Source organism: Vicugna pacos, chromosome 15 (genome assembly GCF_048564905.1).
Source record: "Vicugna pacos chromosome 15, VicPac4, whole genome shotgun sequence".
Lineage (NCBI taxonomy): Eukaryota > Metazoa > Chordata > Mammalia > Artiodactyla > Camelidae > Vicugna > Vicugna pacos.
In genome coordinates, this window is record NC_133001.1 from 43,490,234 (window position 1) to 43,506,505 (window position 16,272).

Sequence of the window (16,272 nt, forward strand, 5' to 3'; positions counted from 1 at the left end):
AGACAGCACCGATTCCTCCTGCCTCTGCTCCAGCTGCATCTCAGTCAGCCCTCAGGGCGCAGCTCTGCTGCTGGGATAGGCAGGTGGAGAGCTTAGCTCCTGGGCTACTCAGTGCTCACAGCTGGTTGCCAGGAAGCCGGACTCTAAAACCAAGGCATCGCTGAGGTGGGGTTTTCAGGTGACCAATAGAAGGCAGAGAACTGATCCTCTGCAGCAAGGCTATTAACAGGCTTCGGGAATGGGGTCAGGGAGTGGGGTGAGAGGCTCAAGGCAGGCATTTGGACAGGGCAGGAAGTTAAACCTGGGCCCTGGCCGGTGGCATGGAGCTTTGAAGTACGATCTTTCCACTCAGCAGCACTAGGGAGGCATGAATGATGTTGCAACATTAGTGGGAGTTGAAGGTCCATGTAGGGTGGGGGCCGGTGAGGGGTTTTCAGAAAGTAGTGAGGACCACACCTCCAGCTGCCTCTGGGGAACATCATAAGAATGGGCCGTGTGCAAACACCATTTCCCACGTCCTCTCCTGCCCACAAAGCATGCACGTTGTGTCTGTCAGTCCCCACGGCCCTCCAAAAGAACACGGTGACACCCGGATTCCACCTGCACTAGTCTTCAGTGGTCTAGCATTTATTTCACTAGCCCATAAGGATTCATTAAGTGACCAGCAAGGAAACCAAATGTCTCAGCATCACAGTTTCTGTGCTCTACTTCCTGACTCCCCTTCCCTCAGCGCCGAGGCAGCCTTGCTTAGGGCGTGAGCCCCAGCATGGCTTCGCTACTCTTAAGATAGAAAAACAGGAAATAAATATCTAGGTAGGCTAGGTAAGGCAGACGAGAAGGCTGATGCCCCTGGGCCTGACACTAGTGGCACGGGAATTAGTGCGGTTCTGGTAGGCGAGGTGGGGAAGGGCACAGGGTAGGTGGGCGGACACAATGGCCAACCGGCTCTGGTGCTGGCAGAGGTCCAGGGCACCATGCTTGAGGTCCAGGGCACCAAGACCTGCTTGAGGTCCAGGGCACCAAGACCTGCTTTGAAGCAGGTGGACAAGTGCAGGAGGACTGAGCTCCAGGAGGCAAAAGGCCAGTTTTCCCAAGCCCCCATGCTTTCTCTCCTACCCACCCAACCGGTGCCAGTGACAGGAAACCAGGAAAGGCACCCAGCAGTAGGGACAGGAGCCTCGTGGAAGTGGGAGTAATCAAAGACCACTTGCCTCTAGCATCAGGGAGCAGCTGCCCTCAATCCACCTGCTCCTCCACAGACTCAGTCTTCACGGATTGGATCCATCAGGTGTAATGGAGGACTCAGTGCATTGAGCCCGGGGCAGAAGCTAGGGCGCTGCGTATGTGAGGAGTATCTGCCTCCCTAACTAGGGAAGTAGGCCAGCAGCAGAGCTGTGCTCTTCCAAGGGCATCACCCACAAACCAGAACCCAGAGATGGAGTCTCTGAGGTGGGCAGCACAGGCTGCACTTGTCACACCTGTGCTCAAGGCCAGGGACCCAACATGGTGGAGCAGAGCAGGGAGGAGGGGCACTCGGACGCTGGGGCAGCTTAGGCCATGTGCCCACAGAGCACAGAGAGAGGGCACTCGGGAATTTGTGCTTAACTTATGGGTCATCTTCCCTTGTCTCCAAGCTGCACCTACAAGCTTGAGACGCGGGAGGGATCGGTGGAGCTCTGCCGCAGGGCGGAGGGAGCTGTGAGGTCACCATGAAGGCCAGCTTGTGACCCCTCCCCATTCCACCTCGATGGGAATCGTAGCGTGCACTGGTGCCTCCACCCCTCCACTTACTCCACACACTCAAAGGCAAGACGCCTGCAAGGGTCTGGCCAAGAGGCACCCTATTACCACATGTGTCTCCCCTGGATTCACTCTGCATAGCTGCTTAGCTGCCTCAGTCTGGCATGGATTCTCCCACTGGAGCGCTTCTGGGAGTGCTGTCCCCCAGCAGACCCAGGGCTGGCCTTCAGGGCCTCCGCACCAGCATTCCAGTTGTGCACCTACAAGCTGGGAAGTCAGATCTTGGGCCGCCAGCCTTTGATGAACTGCATGATCTTCTTGACCTGCAGCTTGGTGAGGTGGAAGTCATCTGCCAAGATGTCCTCACTGAGCTGCACGAAGATGCTGCCATCAATGCGTTCTCGGGCAAAGAAGCTCACCACATCTTCTGAGAGCCCAATGAAACGCAGACTTCGGGAGACCTCCTCCAGGGAGAGTGCAGACAGGTCAGCGGGGGGCTGCCAGGAGGCGGCGTCCCGGCCTCCCCAGCCTGTGGCCCCATCCCGGGGACTGGCTGGAGGCCCTTCTAGGCGCCCCTGGGTGAGGAGGAGTCGTGTTCCGCCTGCATCAGGCCCCTGCAGGCCCGCTGGTGACAGGGGAGTGGGGACCTGCCGCAGCACCAAACCTTCGGGCTCAAAGGCCTTTGGGGATCCAAGGGGTGAAAGGCCAGGTCCAGGCGCCCCCACAGCTCTGGGTTCCTGACAGCGCAGCAGCTCAGGCTCTGGAGAACTGCCCTGGCCTAGCTCAAAGGGGTCAAAGGGCTCTGGGGCTGGCTCCTGCCACTCAGAGGAGGAGGAGGAGGAGGTGGGAGCAGCTGAATAGGCCTGGCCTGGCGAGCCCGGGCCTGGGGAATAAGCAGGGCTGGAGGTAGCCGGGGGGCCCGAGGTGGCTGTGGGCGCAGGAGAGGAGGCCACTGAAGGGCCTGTGGGGTAGGCAGGCCCGGAAAAGGGGTTGAGGGCTCCAAAAGGAGCAAAGCGTTTCTGGGGGTGAGACGGCTTGAACGGAGGCGGGCAGCTGTGATAGGTCTTGACGGGGGTGTCAGCCCCCAGAAGGGAGGCAGCTCGACTGCTCAGGGGCTCTCCAAGGGCCCGGGAGGCCTGGCTGGGCTGCGTGGTGGAGGGTAGGGGTCCCGGGGGTGGGCGGCTGGAGGACTCGCCCACCTTGCAGTCTCCCCAGGTGCATGGGTAGCAATAGAGGGAGTAGGCGTCCGGTGATGGAGAACCACTGCCACTGCGGGAACCCGCCCTGTGGGCAGACACACAGATGTAAGGGTCAGCAGAGCAAGAGGGAAACGCGACAGGGTCACACACACCACATAACAAACTCCTGTCGGGTCATGGGGGGCGCAATTCTGATCTCAGCAACACTGACCTGTCCATACTTTAGCCCCCAAGCCCTGAGACCCTCTTGGATTGCCCTCCTCTTTCCTCCAGCACCCCGATCCCAAGGAAAATTAAACTATGCTGAATTACATAGAAATTTTTTAACAGCAAGGAGCACTCCATCCTGTGGCAGATCCCAGTCTGGAAGGAACAAGAGCAATGCTCCCAACCAACTATCATTTATGAAAGGAGCAAACTGAAGCAGGAAGGTGGAGAGCAAAGGACTGGCCCCCACACCCTGGCCCCCAATGCCCTCTCCCTTGGTCACTGCTCAGCAACCTGCACCCTCCCAACTCCAGGCCGGAAATCTTCCTCTTCCTCAGCACTGTTCCCCTCCCCACCCTCCCCTGCCTCAATCCACCTGAGGAGGACCAGGACCGGGAGAAGGAAGGGACTCACCCATCCTGGAGGCCAGAGGAGTAGTAGGAGAGGCTGGAGCTGGGTGAGTGGACAGGCTGCAGCTTGGGGAAGCGTGGGGGCACTGGAGGGCTGCCCGAGAGCCCACCGCTGCCACTACCACCCCGAGGGGGTACAGGGGGGGCGTTGAGCAGGCGGCACTCCTCCTTCACCTGCAAGCACAAGGCCATGATTCCACCCCGTCCCCAGGGAGCTGGGCAAGTCTGGGACTGACACTGCCCCACTTTGCCAAGAGATTGCCTTGCCTTATACCCCAACTACTCACGCACCCACCCTACCCCTTCTAATCTCTCTGGCCTCGTGGCAAGCCTCATCCAGAGCCCACAACACATACACTGTCTCTTTTGGCCTTGGAAATCCATCATGAATACAAGAAAAAAATAGAGAAGTTTATCAAAAACAATCAGTTAAGTAGACACATTCCCTTCTCACGGAAAAGGAGAAAAAGAAGAAAAAGATGTAATGAGGAAAGGGAAGTAAAAATTATCTGCCATTATGGGTCAGACACCCAGAGTGGACTCCATGGGATGTTAATAGGCATTGTCCAGATTCTGTGGACAAGTTCAGTTGGGAAATTGTGTGTTAAACAGAAATAAATGAGTTTCCTTAGTGCAGGACTTGTCAGAGCCTTTGCTATATCAATACTCTGCGGCTCCAAAATGAGGAGGGGGAGGGCTGGGAATCATACTACATTTTCTAAACCTATTTCATCACAGAACATTCTTTTCACTGGACAATTTAAGGGACTCCTGTGGAACCTTCTGGGTAACGCTATTCTTGACTCATCCCAAATTATCTGAGGCTGGGAACCTGCTGGCATCTTGATCCCCACAACTCCTAATATCACCTTACCTGGAACCCCTTTACTACAAATGCTCTTGCGTCTCTTTCACCCTTTTCTTCTCCCCTTTCCCTACTTTGGCCACCGGTCACACACTCCAGGGACTGGAGTCTGAGATGCCAAGGCTGGGCCCAGGAGATCTAGCTTTTCAGGCCCAAACCTTGCGCCCTGGCTGGCCACCTCCCTGGAGGACGGGGCGCACAGAGCTCGGCACCCAGCCTCCCACCCCAGCTCGCTTCCCCGCGTCCACTCACCGCCTCGGACTTGGGAGGCACAGGAGGCGGCGCCGCCTCGGGCTCCAAGCGGGGCGGCCCGGTGGCCCCGAAGGAGATGAGGTCGGGCCCCGGGAGCTGCCGAGCCCTGCCCTCGAAAGCCTCGACCGCCTGGTGGGCCCACAGCTCCTCGTAAGGGATCTCGGCGGGCGGCGCGGCGGGCTCGGGAGCACTGGCCCAGTCGGGGCTCACGTACTCCTGGTCGCTGTCGCCGGGCGGGCCGGGGGCGGGAGCGCGGGCGGGCCCGGGGGCGCGCGGGGGCGCAGGCAGGCAGAGGCGCGCGCGGCGCGGGCTGGCACAGTCGTCGGCCAGCTCGGCGGGCGCCTCGCGCACGGCCGTGGAGTACTCGTCGGGGTCGAAGCGCTCACGGCAGTAGGAGGCACTGTCGCGCACCAGGCGCTCGACGCGCGGATCCCCCGCCAGCAGACCCTGCGGCAGCGTGAAGCGCGGCGTGTCGGTGAGCAGCAGGAAGTGCAGCGGCGCCGGGCCCTCGCGGCGTAGCGCCAGCCCCAGCACCACTGTCTTGGAGATGATGCTGACTAGCTTGTAGCAGTGGCCCTCCCGCACCGGGTGCAGGTCGTAGGGGTTGCGCGGCGGCCGGCTGGGCACCAGCACGTTCACCGGGAGCCGCACGCGCTCGATGATGGCGCGCACCGTGTGCTCACCCTCCTGCATCTGCAGCTCCAGCGGGCTGCGTGTGCTGAAGCGGCCCTGGCACTGGAAGGGCAGGCTCAGGCTCTCGTTGGTGCGATGGTTCATACAGATGAGGCAGGGCATCTTGCCTTTGATGGGCCTGGAGCCCCCACCGCCGCCCGCCGCCCCTGCGCCCCCGGGGCTACCGCCGCCCACCCCGGCCAGCGCCCCGGCCCGGCCCAGCTTGCGCAGCAGGGTGGTGAAGCGCGAGCGCTCCTTGGTGGTCTTGGCGCACAGGATCTCCGCCTGCCCCATGAGAGTGAGCTCATCGCCCGCATGCAGAGTGAAGTTGTACACTTCGCTGTCCTCGCTGAACTCGCCTGACACCACCTGGGGACCCCAGAACCAGGAGAGGCCTTAGCCAGGGCCCCAGCGAAAGCCAGCCCTGCAAAGCCCTTCCGGACCCAGGACAGCCCTCCTCCCTTGGGGCCTTCTCAGGATTGAGACCAGATCAGGAGCCCTGGACTGATGACAGTCCATCCTGGGAGGCCACATGATGACTGTGCAGCCTTCACTCTGTTACCTCTTGTAGTAACTTGCTTGGAAGAATTGCAGTAAGGATTAAATACTTTGAAAATATTCAATATGCAGCACATTTTATTATTATTATTTTACAATTAGGGCAATAATAGTCCTCTACCCATTCGACAAGACTACTCCAAAGAGAAATGAATTCATGGGTTAGAGTTTGTAAACAGTAAAGGGTTACCTGTACACAAGTGGGGGGCTGTTTACACTGTCCCCCACAACCAGTGGATACTAGGACAGCTGCCCTGAAAGGTCCCCAAGTCAGGGCATGACCCTCCAGACACACTCCCTGCTTCCTCATCTTTTGTGGAAGCTCTAAGGCCCCGTTCCAGGATGTTCATACACTCAGCTCTTCTGACATGGCCAAAGGCCTCAAGGGGCTGCCAGAAGCCACCCTGTAACACTTCTACCTCCCAGGCCCTAGGGGTGACCCTCCAACCAGGGTCAGGCTTGCCTCCTGAGGAAAGCATCAGCCTGGGGGCTGCCTTTGCAGGAAGGACTGACCTTGACACTGAAGGTGATGGCTTCCATCACAAAGATGCGGTCAGGGAAGACACTGGCCACCTCCTCCACGCTGCTGAAGTACCTCACTGGCTCCCGCACATCCCGGGCCTGCTCCAGGAGCTTGAACTTCCCTGCATGCAAGGCAACGCAGGCTGCTAGCGTGGGCCTGCTTGCTGGGAACCTGGCCTGCATCCAAAAGACCTCATGGTCCCCACCTCCCCTCTTCTTAGCCAGACCCTCTGGAACTCAGGTGGGCAGAAGGGCAGGTTTGCTCTAGTGGAAGGAGCTGGTCAGCTGGTTTAAGCTTCAGTGGGAAGGTGAGCACAGATTCCTAGCAACTAGAGCCCAGCCCTCACCCAGGGGAAAGCTTGTGGGTGTGTGATAAGGTGAGCAGCTGCCTGCCCAGAGAAACCCAAGTGCAAACTGGCACCCAAACACTGGGACAGAGCTGACCTCCGACCAAGCATCAGTGTGGTACTGGGGGTGCTGAGTGCTCGCTTGGTCCCAGCCCCACTCTGACTTGCTGTGACCCTAGATAAGTCCCTTCCCCTCTCTGGGCTGCTAGGTCCTCATCTAAGGAGGTTGGAGCAGATGACCTTGGGCCCTGCCTGGATCTGACATCCTATGCATCTGCCCTGGGTTGCTAACCCATACTGATGCAATGGACAGACCAGGGGCCCAGACCCAGGACTTGGAGGCCCAGAATTGCTGCTTGTCTGACATCTGTTCTGTTCCCAAGTCCTGCACTGGTCCCAACATCCAGCCCTACTGTCCCAGAGACCTCTGATCTGAGGTGATCAAAGCCCCCTCCCTCAGATGAGGCCTTTCAAACCTGCAGTTTAGGGCTGTGTGCTTTGGCTGGCTCAGCAGATGCCCTCAGCAGACACAGACTTTAAACAACAATGCTAATCCATGAAGCTGACACCCCTGGGTAAACCTCACCTCACTGTCCACACACCTTTATGTGCCCACCTATATGAGCACAAAGACAGGCTGTGAACCACCCTGGCCTCTGGACAGAAGGCCCCTTCTCAGGCCTTACACAGAAGAGTCTTGTGTGGACCAAGAGAAGACAAGGTGACTCTTCAGCTTCTGTAGTCTTCCTAGTGGTGGCTGCAGTCACAGTCCATTCATTTTTTCATTCCAAAAACATTTTTGAAGCACCCACCATGTACCAGACACTGGGCTAGGCCCAATAGGAAGTGCAAACCTGAAAAAGATACAGTCGGCCCTCCAGGAAATCCAGGTATAGTAGGTGTAACAGTGAGCACCCAGTGATGGCTGGATGTGACAAATGCTACAACAGACTTGTGACAAAAGAGCTAGAGGATCACTGAGTTGGGGGAAACCTGCCTGGCAGTCTGAGGGGATCTTAAGAATGAAAAGAATTTTACAGAATGGACATTCCACCTGGAGGAATCAGCATGAGCCAAGGCACGGAGTCCTGGAAGCAGATTGCCTGCCCCAAATGGTGATGCCTAGAGGGTAGGACTTGAGGAGGGGGATGATAGGGCCGAAGTAGACAACAACTGGGTTATGAAAGGCTCTGAATGCCACATGGAAGGACTTTATTCCATAAGAAGGAAACCCACTGGAGTGTTCTGAGTAAGGAGAGACCAAGACCCAAGTTGAACTCTATAAAGACAACAGAGAAACCATTCAGGTAAATAAATGGGGAATAAGTTCTGGAAAAGAGCTGGGGTAGCAATAGAGGGAACAGCAAAAATATGAGCAGGCCAAGAGATACTCGGAAGAGAGCCTCATCAAACTAAGATGACCAATGTTAAGGAGGAGGTGGGGGAGGAAGGGACTCAGCCACCAACCTGGTCAGAAATGGAGACAGCAGAGCTGTTAACCAAAACTGGGACCCTGCAAGGAATGAGCTGTGGGACATGGGCTGAACTGGGAGGCCAAGTGAGGCCCTGCTGGGGGTGCTCCTAGGGCAGGTGAGCATGTGGGTGAGGGGCTTGAGGACGCCTAGTCAGAAGTAACAGACGAAGTCACCAGCCCACAGGAGGCAGCGTCAGCTGTGGGGCAGGCAAGAAGGCTCAGGGAAGAGGAAAAACAGAGGAACTTGACCCTTTGGGGACCCTCTTCCCAGAAAAATCCCAGTGTACTCCTAGCAGGAACACACACACAATTTTATATACAGTATGGGAGTTCTTAGAGCCCCCACAGCCCAGCCAGAAACCCAGATTGAGACCCCCCTAATGCAGGGTATGAAGAGCAGAGGGCGAGGGGCAGAGCCTGCACCACCACCATCTCCAAGGAGGAAACGTGAGAACCAAGAAAGAGAAGGGAAAATGCCCAGGAGAAAGCTGGAAGGGAGTCCTGCCCACCCCCACCCCAGCTACCCTAACCACTCTGAGACCCTGGTGGGAAAAGGCCTCAGATGTGCCTCAGCCCTAGATGGGGGCAGGGATAAACCAGGAGGTCACAGGTCTGCCACCATCCAACAGGAGTACCCCTCTCCCTCACCATGCCTCTTCCCCCGTATCCACACACAAACCCCCAACCCCAAACAGCCAAGCAGGGAGAGCTGGAGCCAAGTCAGGGCTAGGGGTGGGGGACAGCAGGAAGATCAATGTAACCATGGTAGCCAGCACCACTCCCTTTGCCGCAGCCTGAGCCCGGTGCCGGTCATCACTGCTGGGAGGAAGGAAGGGAGACCTCCGGGGAGTGATGCTCCGGCCCCTGGAAGCCTTTTCCTCCCTCTGCAGCCCTGCTTCAGGCAGCTTCCTTCCCTGCCTCCCCCTACTTGAGACCTGAGGTCCCCCGTGGGTCCAGGGACCTCCTCTGCCCTGGCCTCCCAGAACTGCGTTTGCACAGCCCTCACAGTCCCTTCCAGCCTGAAGCAGGTTCTTATTTGTCACCCCTCTCTGCCAGCACCTGACCCATGGCAGACGCTCCATAAATAATGGTGGGTAAATGTACAGCCTCTGGAGTCAGACAGACCCTGTTGGATCCTAGCTCTGCCACCTACCATCTGTGTGACCTTGGGCAAATTTATCTAATCTCTATGGGCTTCTGTTTCCCCACCTGTAAAATGGAAGCATACTACTTGGCTTATGGGGCGCGACAACCCGGTGCTCCGCAGGGCTGGGGAGCAGCACCGAGCGGGAGCGCCGGGCGTGGGGCGGCGGTCCCCAAGGAGCCCAGTCTCCCGGCCTCCCAGGCGGTGGGCCGTGGCCTGGAGATCCGGGTCACCCGCAGCGTCCCCCACCCCTCTAGGCACAAGGCGCCACCCTCCTCCCCTCCCCCGCTTCGCAGGGGCTGTCTCCGGGTCCGCAGCCGGCCGCCTCGCCCGCGACATTATTAATTCATTAGGAGGAACTAGCGTCGAGCTGTGCAGTCAGAGCTTCCTCGTTAACCGGCCAGTGGCCTGGCCCCTCCCACTTCCAAGGGGCCTAGGCCTCCCCGCCCCAATCCAGGCAGCGCCCAGCCTGTCCAGCGGAATGATGGGGCTGGGGATGCCACACCCCGGCGGGCCAGTGTCACCCCATAACCTCTGTCATGCACTCAGGGGGACACCAAAAGAGATGCGGGGAAAGGGCAAGGAGCCCTCGGCGCCTACAGTGCCCTAATGACAGACTGAAATGGTGCAGTCCCTTAAGTCACACCTCTGTCAATGAGAGCTTTTCCCAATATTTGCTTTTTTTTTTTATGACTTCTGATTTTAATCACACACTTCTTCTGGATCAAATATTTGCTTTTCTATCCCAAGAAGACCTGGGACCTCTCCCCAGACCAATGCCAAATACTCAGGCTGGGAAGTTTCTAGCTGGGGCAGGCCTCCCCAGCGGCTCAGGCCCAGAACAGAACTCCAAGTCAGAAAGACAAAAACTTGAGAGTTTCCTTATCTTTTAAATGGAGTGTGGGGGCTATAGGGATATCAATTCACAGGGTGTTGTAAAGAGCAGAAGCCCTGGAAAGGGTTTAGTCGTGTCCCACTGGCTCAGCGGAGGCCTAAGCAGGGCCAGAGGGGGAACAGTGTACCTGTGAGGAAGGACTGTGAGCCTCCTCAGCTCAAAGGATTCCCAGCCTTTTGTGGGGGGGGGGGGAGCAGGGTGACAGTTAAAGACACAGAATTGGGCTGGCTTCTGAACTCCTGGAGCTTGATAAGACTCTCTCATGGTTACTGTGAGGATGCAATGATGAAAACGCTCAGCCCAGTGTCTGGCATGCAGCACATATTTAATATGCAGGAGCTGTGGTCTCCTGGGCTGGCATGGGGGCATCTCTGGGATGTGGCCACCAAACTCGCATCTTTCCCACACAGGGACAACAACCCTGCATTCCTGGAGTCAAGATACCTGGGTTCTAGCCCTTGCTCTGCTGCTTACTAGCCGTGTGACCCTGGGAAAGTCACTTTCCTTCTTAGGCCCCCCCATTTCATCATGTATAAAATAAAAGGGCTATAGTTTGTGTGTTTGTGTGTGTGTGTGTGTGTGTGTGTGTGTGTGTTTAGCAGCAGAATCCTTTCTTCAAACAAAATCTTAGACAGGACATCAGCATCATATGTAAAACATAAAAGTAGAAATTCATTAGCTTATTTCAATCTTATTTAAAAGTCTAAAATCAAAAACAGAGTCTAAAATCTTAACATTCACTTACAAAGTCAATCAGTGAAAATGAGTTTAACAAAAAATTGAAAGAAAAAAAAAACAGAATTAGAGCTGGCAAATGCAACCGTATAGTCAGCCTGAGCGTTCCTTTTTTTCCTGAAATTTTTGGTTGTACAATACTGGCAGATTCTGGCAGGAGATGTTCTCTTTGAGGGTCTGTACCAAAAGGGTTAATGAGGCAGATCACAGTACACGCCAAAGATCTCTCTTTAGGGTTAAGGTTTGATTTGTAGCAGTTTGAGGATATAATTTTTTTTAAACATTAGTTTACAATCTATTTTAAAAGAAAATGTGAGTCAAAGGTTTCCAACCAGAAACCCAAGGCTCCACAGAACAGTATGAAAACCACTGGGCCCTAACTCTAACCCTCACCAGCACTAATCACCACCCTGCCAACTGTGACCTCGCTCACCCCTGCGGCTCCAGGGAAAGGCTGGTCACCAACAGCTTCCCCCAAGACTTCTCCACCCCTTCCCCCCTGCCTACAGCCCCCGCCAGCTCTATGCCATCTGTCCCTGGCTGGGCACACCTGGATACTGTAGTGGGATGTCAATCTTGGGCCCAATGACGTAGTGGCCCTCCTCCAGGGTGTGGGCTGTCACCGTTGTCCACTGGCGGCAGGAATGAATGAGCAGGATGTCTCGCTCACTGACGCCCTCGGCATACTCCCCTGGGAGGGGAAAGGAGGATAAAGGAGGAAGGACAGAAAAAGAGAACTTTATGAGGGGCAGAAAGGATAGACAGGGTGACCTCCTCACCCCCGCCCAGGGACAGCTCCTCGTGATCCCTGTTCAGACCAGCAATGCTCAAGTGACAGGCAGGCTGCCAGCTGTGACCCCAGGGCTGAGTCAGGCCCTATCACAGGGCTCAGGCTCCCATTGGGGTCCCAGCAACCAGCCCAGTGCTGTCCTTCATTCATCATTCATCTGGACCGCCTGCTGTCCCAGGCACTGTGCTGGAACTAGGGGCTCCCATCGGATGAGCCCAACCCTTGCCCTCCAGGAGCCCTTTGGCCCATGGGGAGGTGGGAAGAGATGTGAACAGTGAATACAAGCCAAGTTTGAGGTGCTAAGTGGTGTCTGAGCTCTCACAGAGTGTGTAGCAAACAAGCTAGGGGTGGGAGGCTGAGGGAGACTGTGCTGAGCAGCAGACACTTGAGCTGGGCCTCAGAACAACTCGAACTCACACCAGCAGAATCCTCAGCCCCCATGTCACTGCCTAGGCCAGGCAAGGGAGCCTTGTTGAGGGTACAGAGAGGTTCAAGAAGAGGCTGTCCACTGTGGATCCCAGCTGAGAGGACTCCCACCGAGCTGTGGGTCACTCGGGTCAGGAGAATGCCAGGGCTTGGAGGAGCTGATTCCTGGCTCTCTTTGAGCAGCGCCTTCCTTCTCACCCACTGCCTCAAAGGAGAGGGGAGAAAGTCTCAGGAACCCCCGACCCCATCTCAGAGAAGCCGCTTCTCGTCTCTCCCTCCCTCAGCCCTTCATCCTCCCAGGCTCTGGAATACAGTGATGATGGCCAGAAGAGGGGGTGGATTTAGAAGAGGAGGCCTAGTCCTGGGGGAAGCTGCACTGGGGCAAAGGTGTTGGGAGGGGCCTGGGCCCCAGAGGCTCCAACCCCAGCAACGGTTTCCAGGGGAGCCGGAGGGGCTGGCCCAGCTTCCAGGAGGAGGCCAGCAAAGCCGTCTCCTGGATGCAGCTGATGGGCAGGGTGGGGGTGGGGGACACCTCTTTCCCAGCTCCCTCAGACACAATTTATTAAATTTCTGCCACCCAACCAAATGGGAAATGGTTCACTCTGATGGCTAGGAGTTCCTTGAAGTGTGTACATTTGGGGAAGGAGGGAGGCGCAGGAGAGGATAAAGTGTGTCCAGGACCTGCCGGGAGGGCCTAGCTCCCACAATGTGTGTGTGTGTGTGATAGCAGTGGGGTGGGGAGTGTCTGAGCCTTCGTCCACAATTCCTCACTGCCTGAGGCAGAGGAAGCTGTCCTACTCTGCAACCTCCTTTTAGAGCTCTTCTCCCACAGAGATGCAGGCCACAGCCACACAGGACACACACCAACAACCATGGGTCATGGTCACCAGCAGCTCAACCATCACTGCCACCTGGCCCACAGTGATAGGGGCTTGTGGCCCCAGTGACACAACTCAGTCCCATGGTCTCACTCAGGGGCCCCTCCCAATTACACACACAGGGACCTTCAATACTTCAAGACACTTTTGATCATATATGGTGACGAAAGCTATAGCCACCACTGTCACAGACAGCTAGGCATCACACCAGTTGCTCATTCCCTCATTTATGCATTTGATCCCTCCTGTAATCTTTGTTAGGCAGAATGCCCTCCCACAAGTAGCCTGCAGCCCAGTAGGAAGACAGTACCTGACCATTATAACAGATGCACAATAGGGACACGACAGAGGTGACAGGGATGTCAGAGGAGGCCTGCCAGACTGAAGAGCTCAGAAAGGACCCCCAGGAGGGGGAGATGCCTAAGATGTGTGGGAAGTGGCTAGGCAGAACTTAGGGCCAGCATACTTCATTCACACACAGACACACACAGCCTTGCTTTTGACATGCACAGTCGGCATCAAACGCTGATGATCCGGAGAACAAGACGTTGGACTGCAAGGCACCTCTGCCCGACGGCCCAGGCACAGACACTCTCACGGAACCGGCTCCTGGAACACACTGCCTCTCACTGTACCCACTACTCGCTGCTGCGGGTCGGAGGAGGGGCTGCCGGCCCCGCAGAAAGGAGAGGAGAGGAGCCTGTGGCCACGGGCCCCATTAGCATTCAGGGAAGCGAGTGTGCCAACGCGGGCCAAACCCCTATTCTTCTCACACACAAAACCCCCGGCCTGGCTGCCAGCACCGGCTCCTGCCCCTCCCCCAGCCAAGCAGCCCCTCTTCCCCCAAACGGTCCCCTCACTCCAGGCATCCCCTCTCAGGCCCCCAGGCACGGTCCCATCAGCAGAGCAGTCCGGGCCCCCGGGCCCCAAGGAGAAGTGGGGCAAGATGTGGGGAGGGCTGGAGGCATGCCGGACGGGAGGACTCGCTCATTCCGGTCCAGAGATGGCCTGCTCGCCCCGAGGACTGGAGGCTGCTCCCTGGGCCGCGAAAGGAGGGTGCAAGAAGGGTCCCAAGAGGGGCTGAGCTGGGCTGGGAGTCGGCAGCGGTGGGAAGACAGAGTCCAAGGCCCAAGGGATGCGAGAGGATCGAGGTGAGAGGCCAGAGACAAAGGGATGGAAGGGGGCGCGGCCGGGGCAGGGGTTTGGGGAGGTACTCAGGGAAGGGGGTGCACCGACGGGGCGGGCGTGGTGGTCCCGCCGCTCTCTGGGCTAAAGCTGGGTCGGAGAACTGTGGTCAGGACCCGGCTCCAATCCCTGTCCCAGGTTTCTGTCCCTGTCCCAATCTGCGGGGCCCTAGAAGAGGAGGCCCCTCGGCTGGTGGGCCCTGGGTCTCCAGGGAGGCGCGCCAGGAGTGGCACGGGGCCCGCACAGGGGAGCGGGAGGGCAGGGGCGGCATCCTCAGAGCCCCAAATAGCACCTGCTGGGAGAGTCCCTTTTGGTCCCATGCCTCCCGCCCCCCCCCCCCGCCCTCCGCCCTCCGCCGCCCTTCCCAGCAGCCCCAGTACCTGGCCCGAGGCAGGCGAGCGTGGGCAAGCGGCACCGGCTGACGATGAGGTCCAGCGGGAAGGCGCCCATGCTCCAGCGCAAGCCGGCCAGCCCGGCCGCCAGCTTCTCCATGGCATGGGCGCCCCCGGAGCCGCCGTCTCAGGGCCCCGACGGCCAGTCCCGCGCGGCCTGGGCTCCTGTGCCAGCCACCACCTCCTGGGGTCGCCGCGGCGCTCCCTGCCTGGCCGCCCGGCCAGGGCTGCGGGCGTCACGTGGCCCGCCTCCCCGCGGGGCGCCGGCCCCCGCCCCTCGCCCCTCGCCCCTCGCCCCACCCCCCGGCCCACGTCCGCTGCCGCCGCCAAGTCCCGCCTCCCAGCCAGCCCAGTTCGCCCGCCCCAGCGTCCAGGTGACAGCTGGGGACCGGGGACCCCAGGCGGGCGCCTGGACGAAGACGTGAACAGCATCTGCAGGGTCGGGGCCGGGGATCGGCCTCCCCTTCCTTACCAAGGGATGTTCTCGGATTCCCCTTCCCCCGCCGGGAGCTGCGCCCCTCTCCTTGCTCGCTGGTGCCCCGGCCTCGGTCAGGGACCTGGTGCGGCTCCGCTTCCCAAAACTTCTGCCCGGAATTCAGCCACTGCGATCCCAGCAGCAGTTGCTGCCTCTAGGATATTTATCACCTCCAACTTCACACATCCTGGCAAGTATGCCTCATTAACCCCATTTTACTGAGGAGCAAACAGGCTCAGAGACATCAAGTAGCAGCTCAACTTGAAGACCGATTTGACTACAAATCCCACTACCTTCCCTGGTTGTTGCAGGAGACTAATAGGGCCCCCTCCGCCCCCACCATAGAACACTTTCCAAGTTCTCAGCACCCTCTTACCAATTGTCACGAGTTCTATGAGGCTGGTAGCCCCAGCACAGACACAGCACACGGCATGTGATTGCTCCCATCTTGTAAATGAGGAAATTGAAGTTCAGGCACCCAACTGGTGGTGGACTCTTGTCCCTCAGCCCCCTTCTCCCTTCTCTCATTCCCTTCTTTTAATTTGCTGTTCCTTTCCTGCTCTCCTCACCTTCTGCCTCCAAACCCTCTTGGTTCCTGCTCCGGATCTCCTCTTGGGAAGCCCTTCCCAGAAGCTGTGGTGGCTTTGGCTGGGTTCACCATTGATGTACCTGGGGCACCTTCTACAGGTGATCAAAGGCTGCAGCAGGTCTGTGGCATATGGCGATGTGGCAGCCAGGAAGTGGGCCTTGGCCCCCAGACTGGTACTGAAAGGGCTTCATGGGCTCTCGTCCTCAGGCTCTGTGCTCCAGGGAGAAACCCCCCCCCCACTATGTACCCACAAACCCTCTCTTCTGAGGTGACTGACATCCCACCTCACATGACAGGCACCCCAAGGGAAATGGCACCAGATAAGATGAACATGACTTCTCAGCAGGAAGAGACAGCTCAGATCACGCATTCAATTTCCATCTTTTGCAGAGGAAAATAAATGGAGACTCCGAGAGCAGAAATACTTTGCTCCAAGGTCACACAGCAGGAAAAAAGCAGAGCTGTGCCTGGAAGGCAGGCCTCCTGCCCCCCAGCCAGTGCTACCTCCATAACCTGG

General features: G+C 57.8%; 1 protein-coding gene across 1 annotated transcript; it reads right to left on the reverse strand.

The window, feature by feature from the left end:
* Positions 1-541: 541 nt before the first annotated feature.
* On the reverse strand, positions 542-14,930 carry GAREM2 (GRB2 associated regulator of MAPK1 subtype 2). Its single transcript, XM_072938076.1, has 6 exons — positions 14,680-14,930; positions 11,571-11,711; positions 6,417-6,547; positions 4,674-5,714; positions 3,561-3,730; positions 542-3,024 (listed from the first exon to the last, which is right to left on the reverse strand). Exons 1-6 carry the CDS (start codon positions 14,789-14,791, stop codon positions 2,016-2,018), a joined length of 2,604 nt encoding a protein of 867 aa, XP_072794177.1. The 5' UTR covers positions 14,792-14,930; the 3' UTR covers positions 542-2,015.
* Between the last annotated feature and the right edge of the window lie 1,342 nt (positions 14,931-16,272).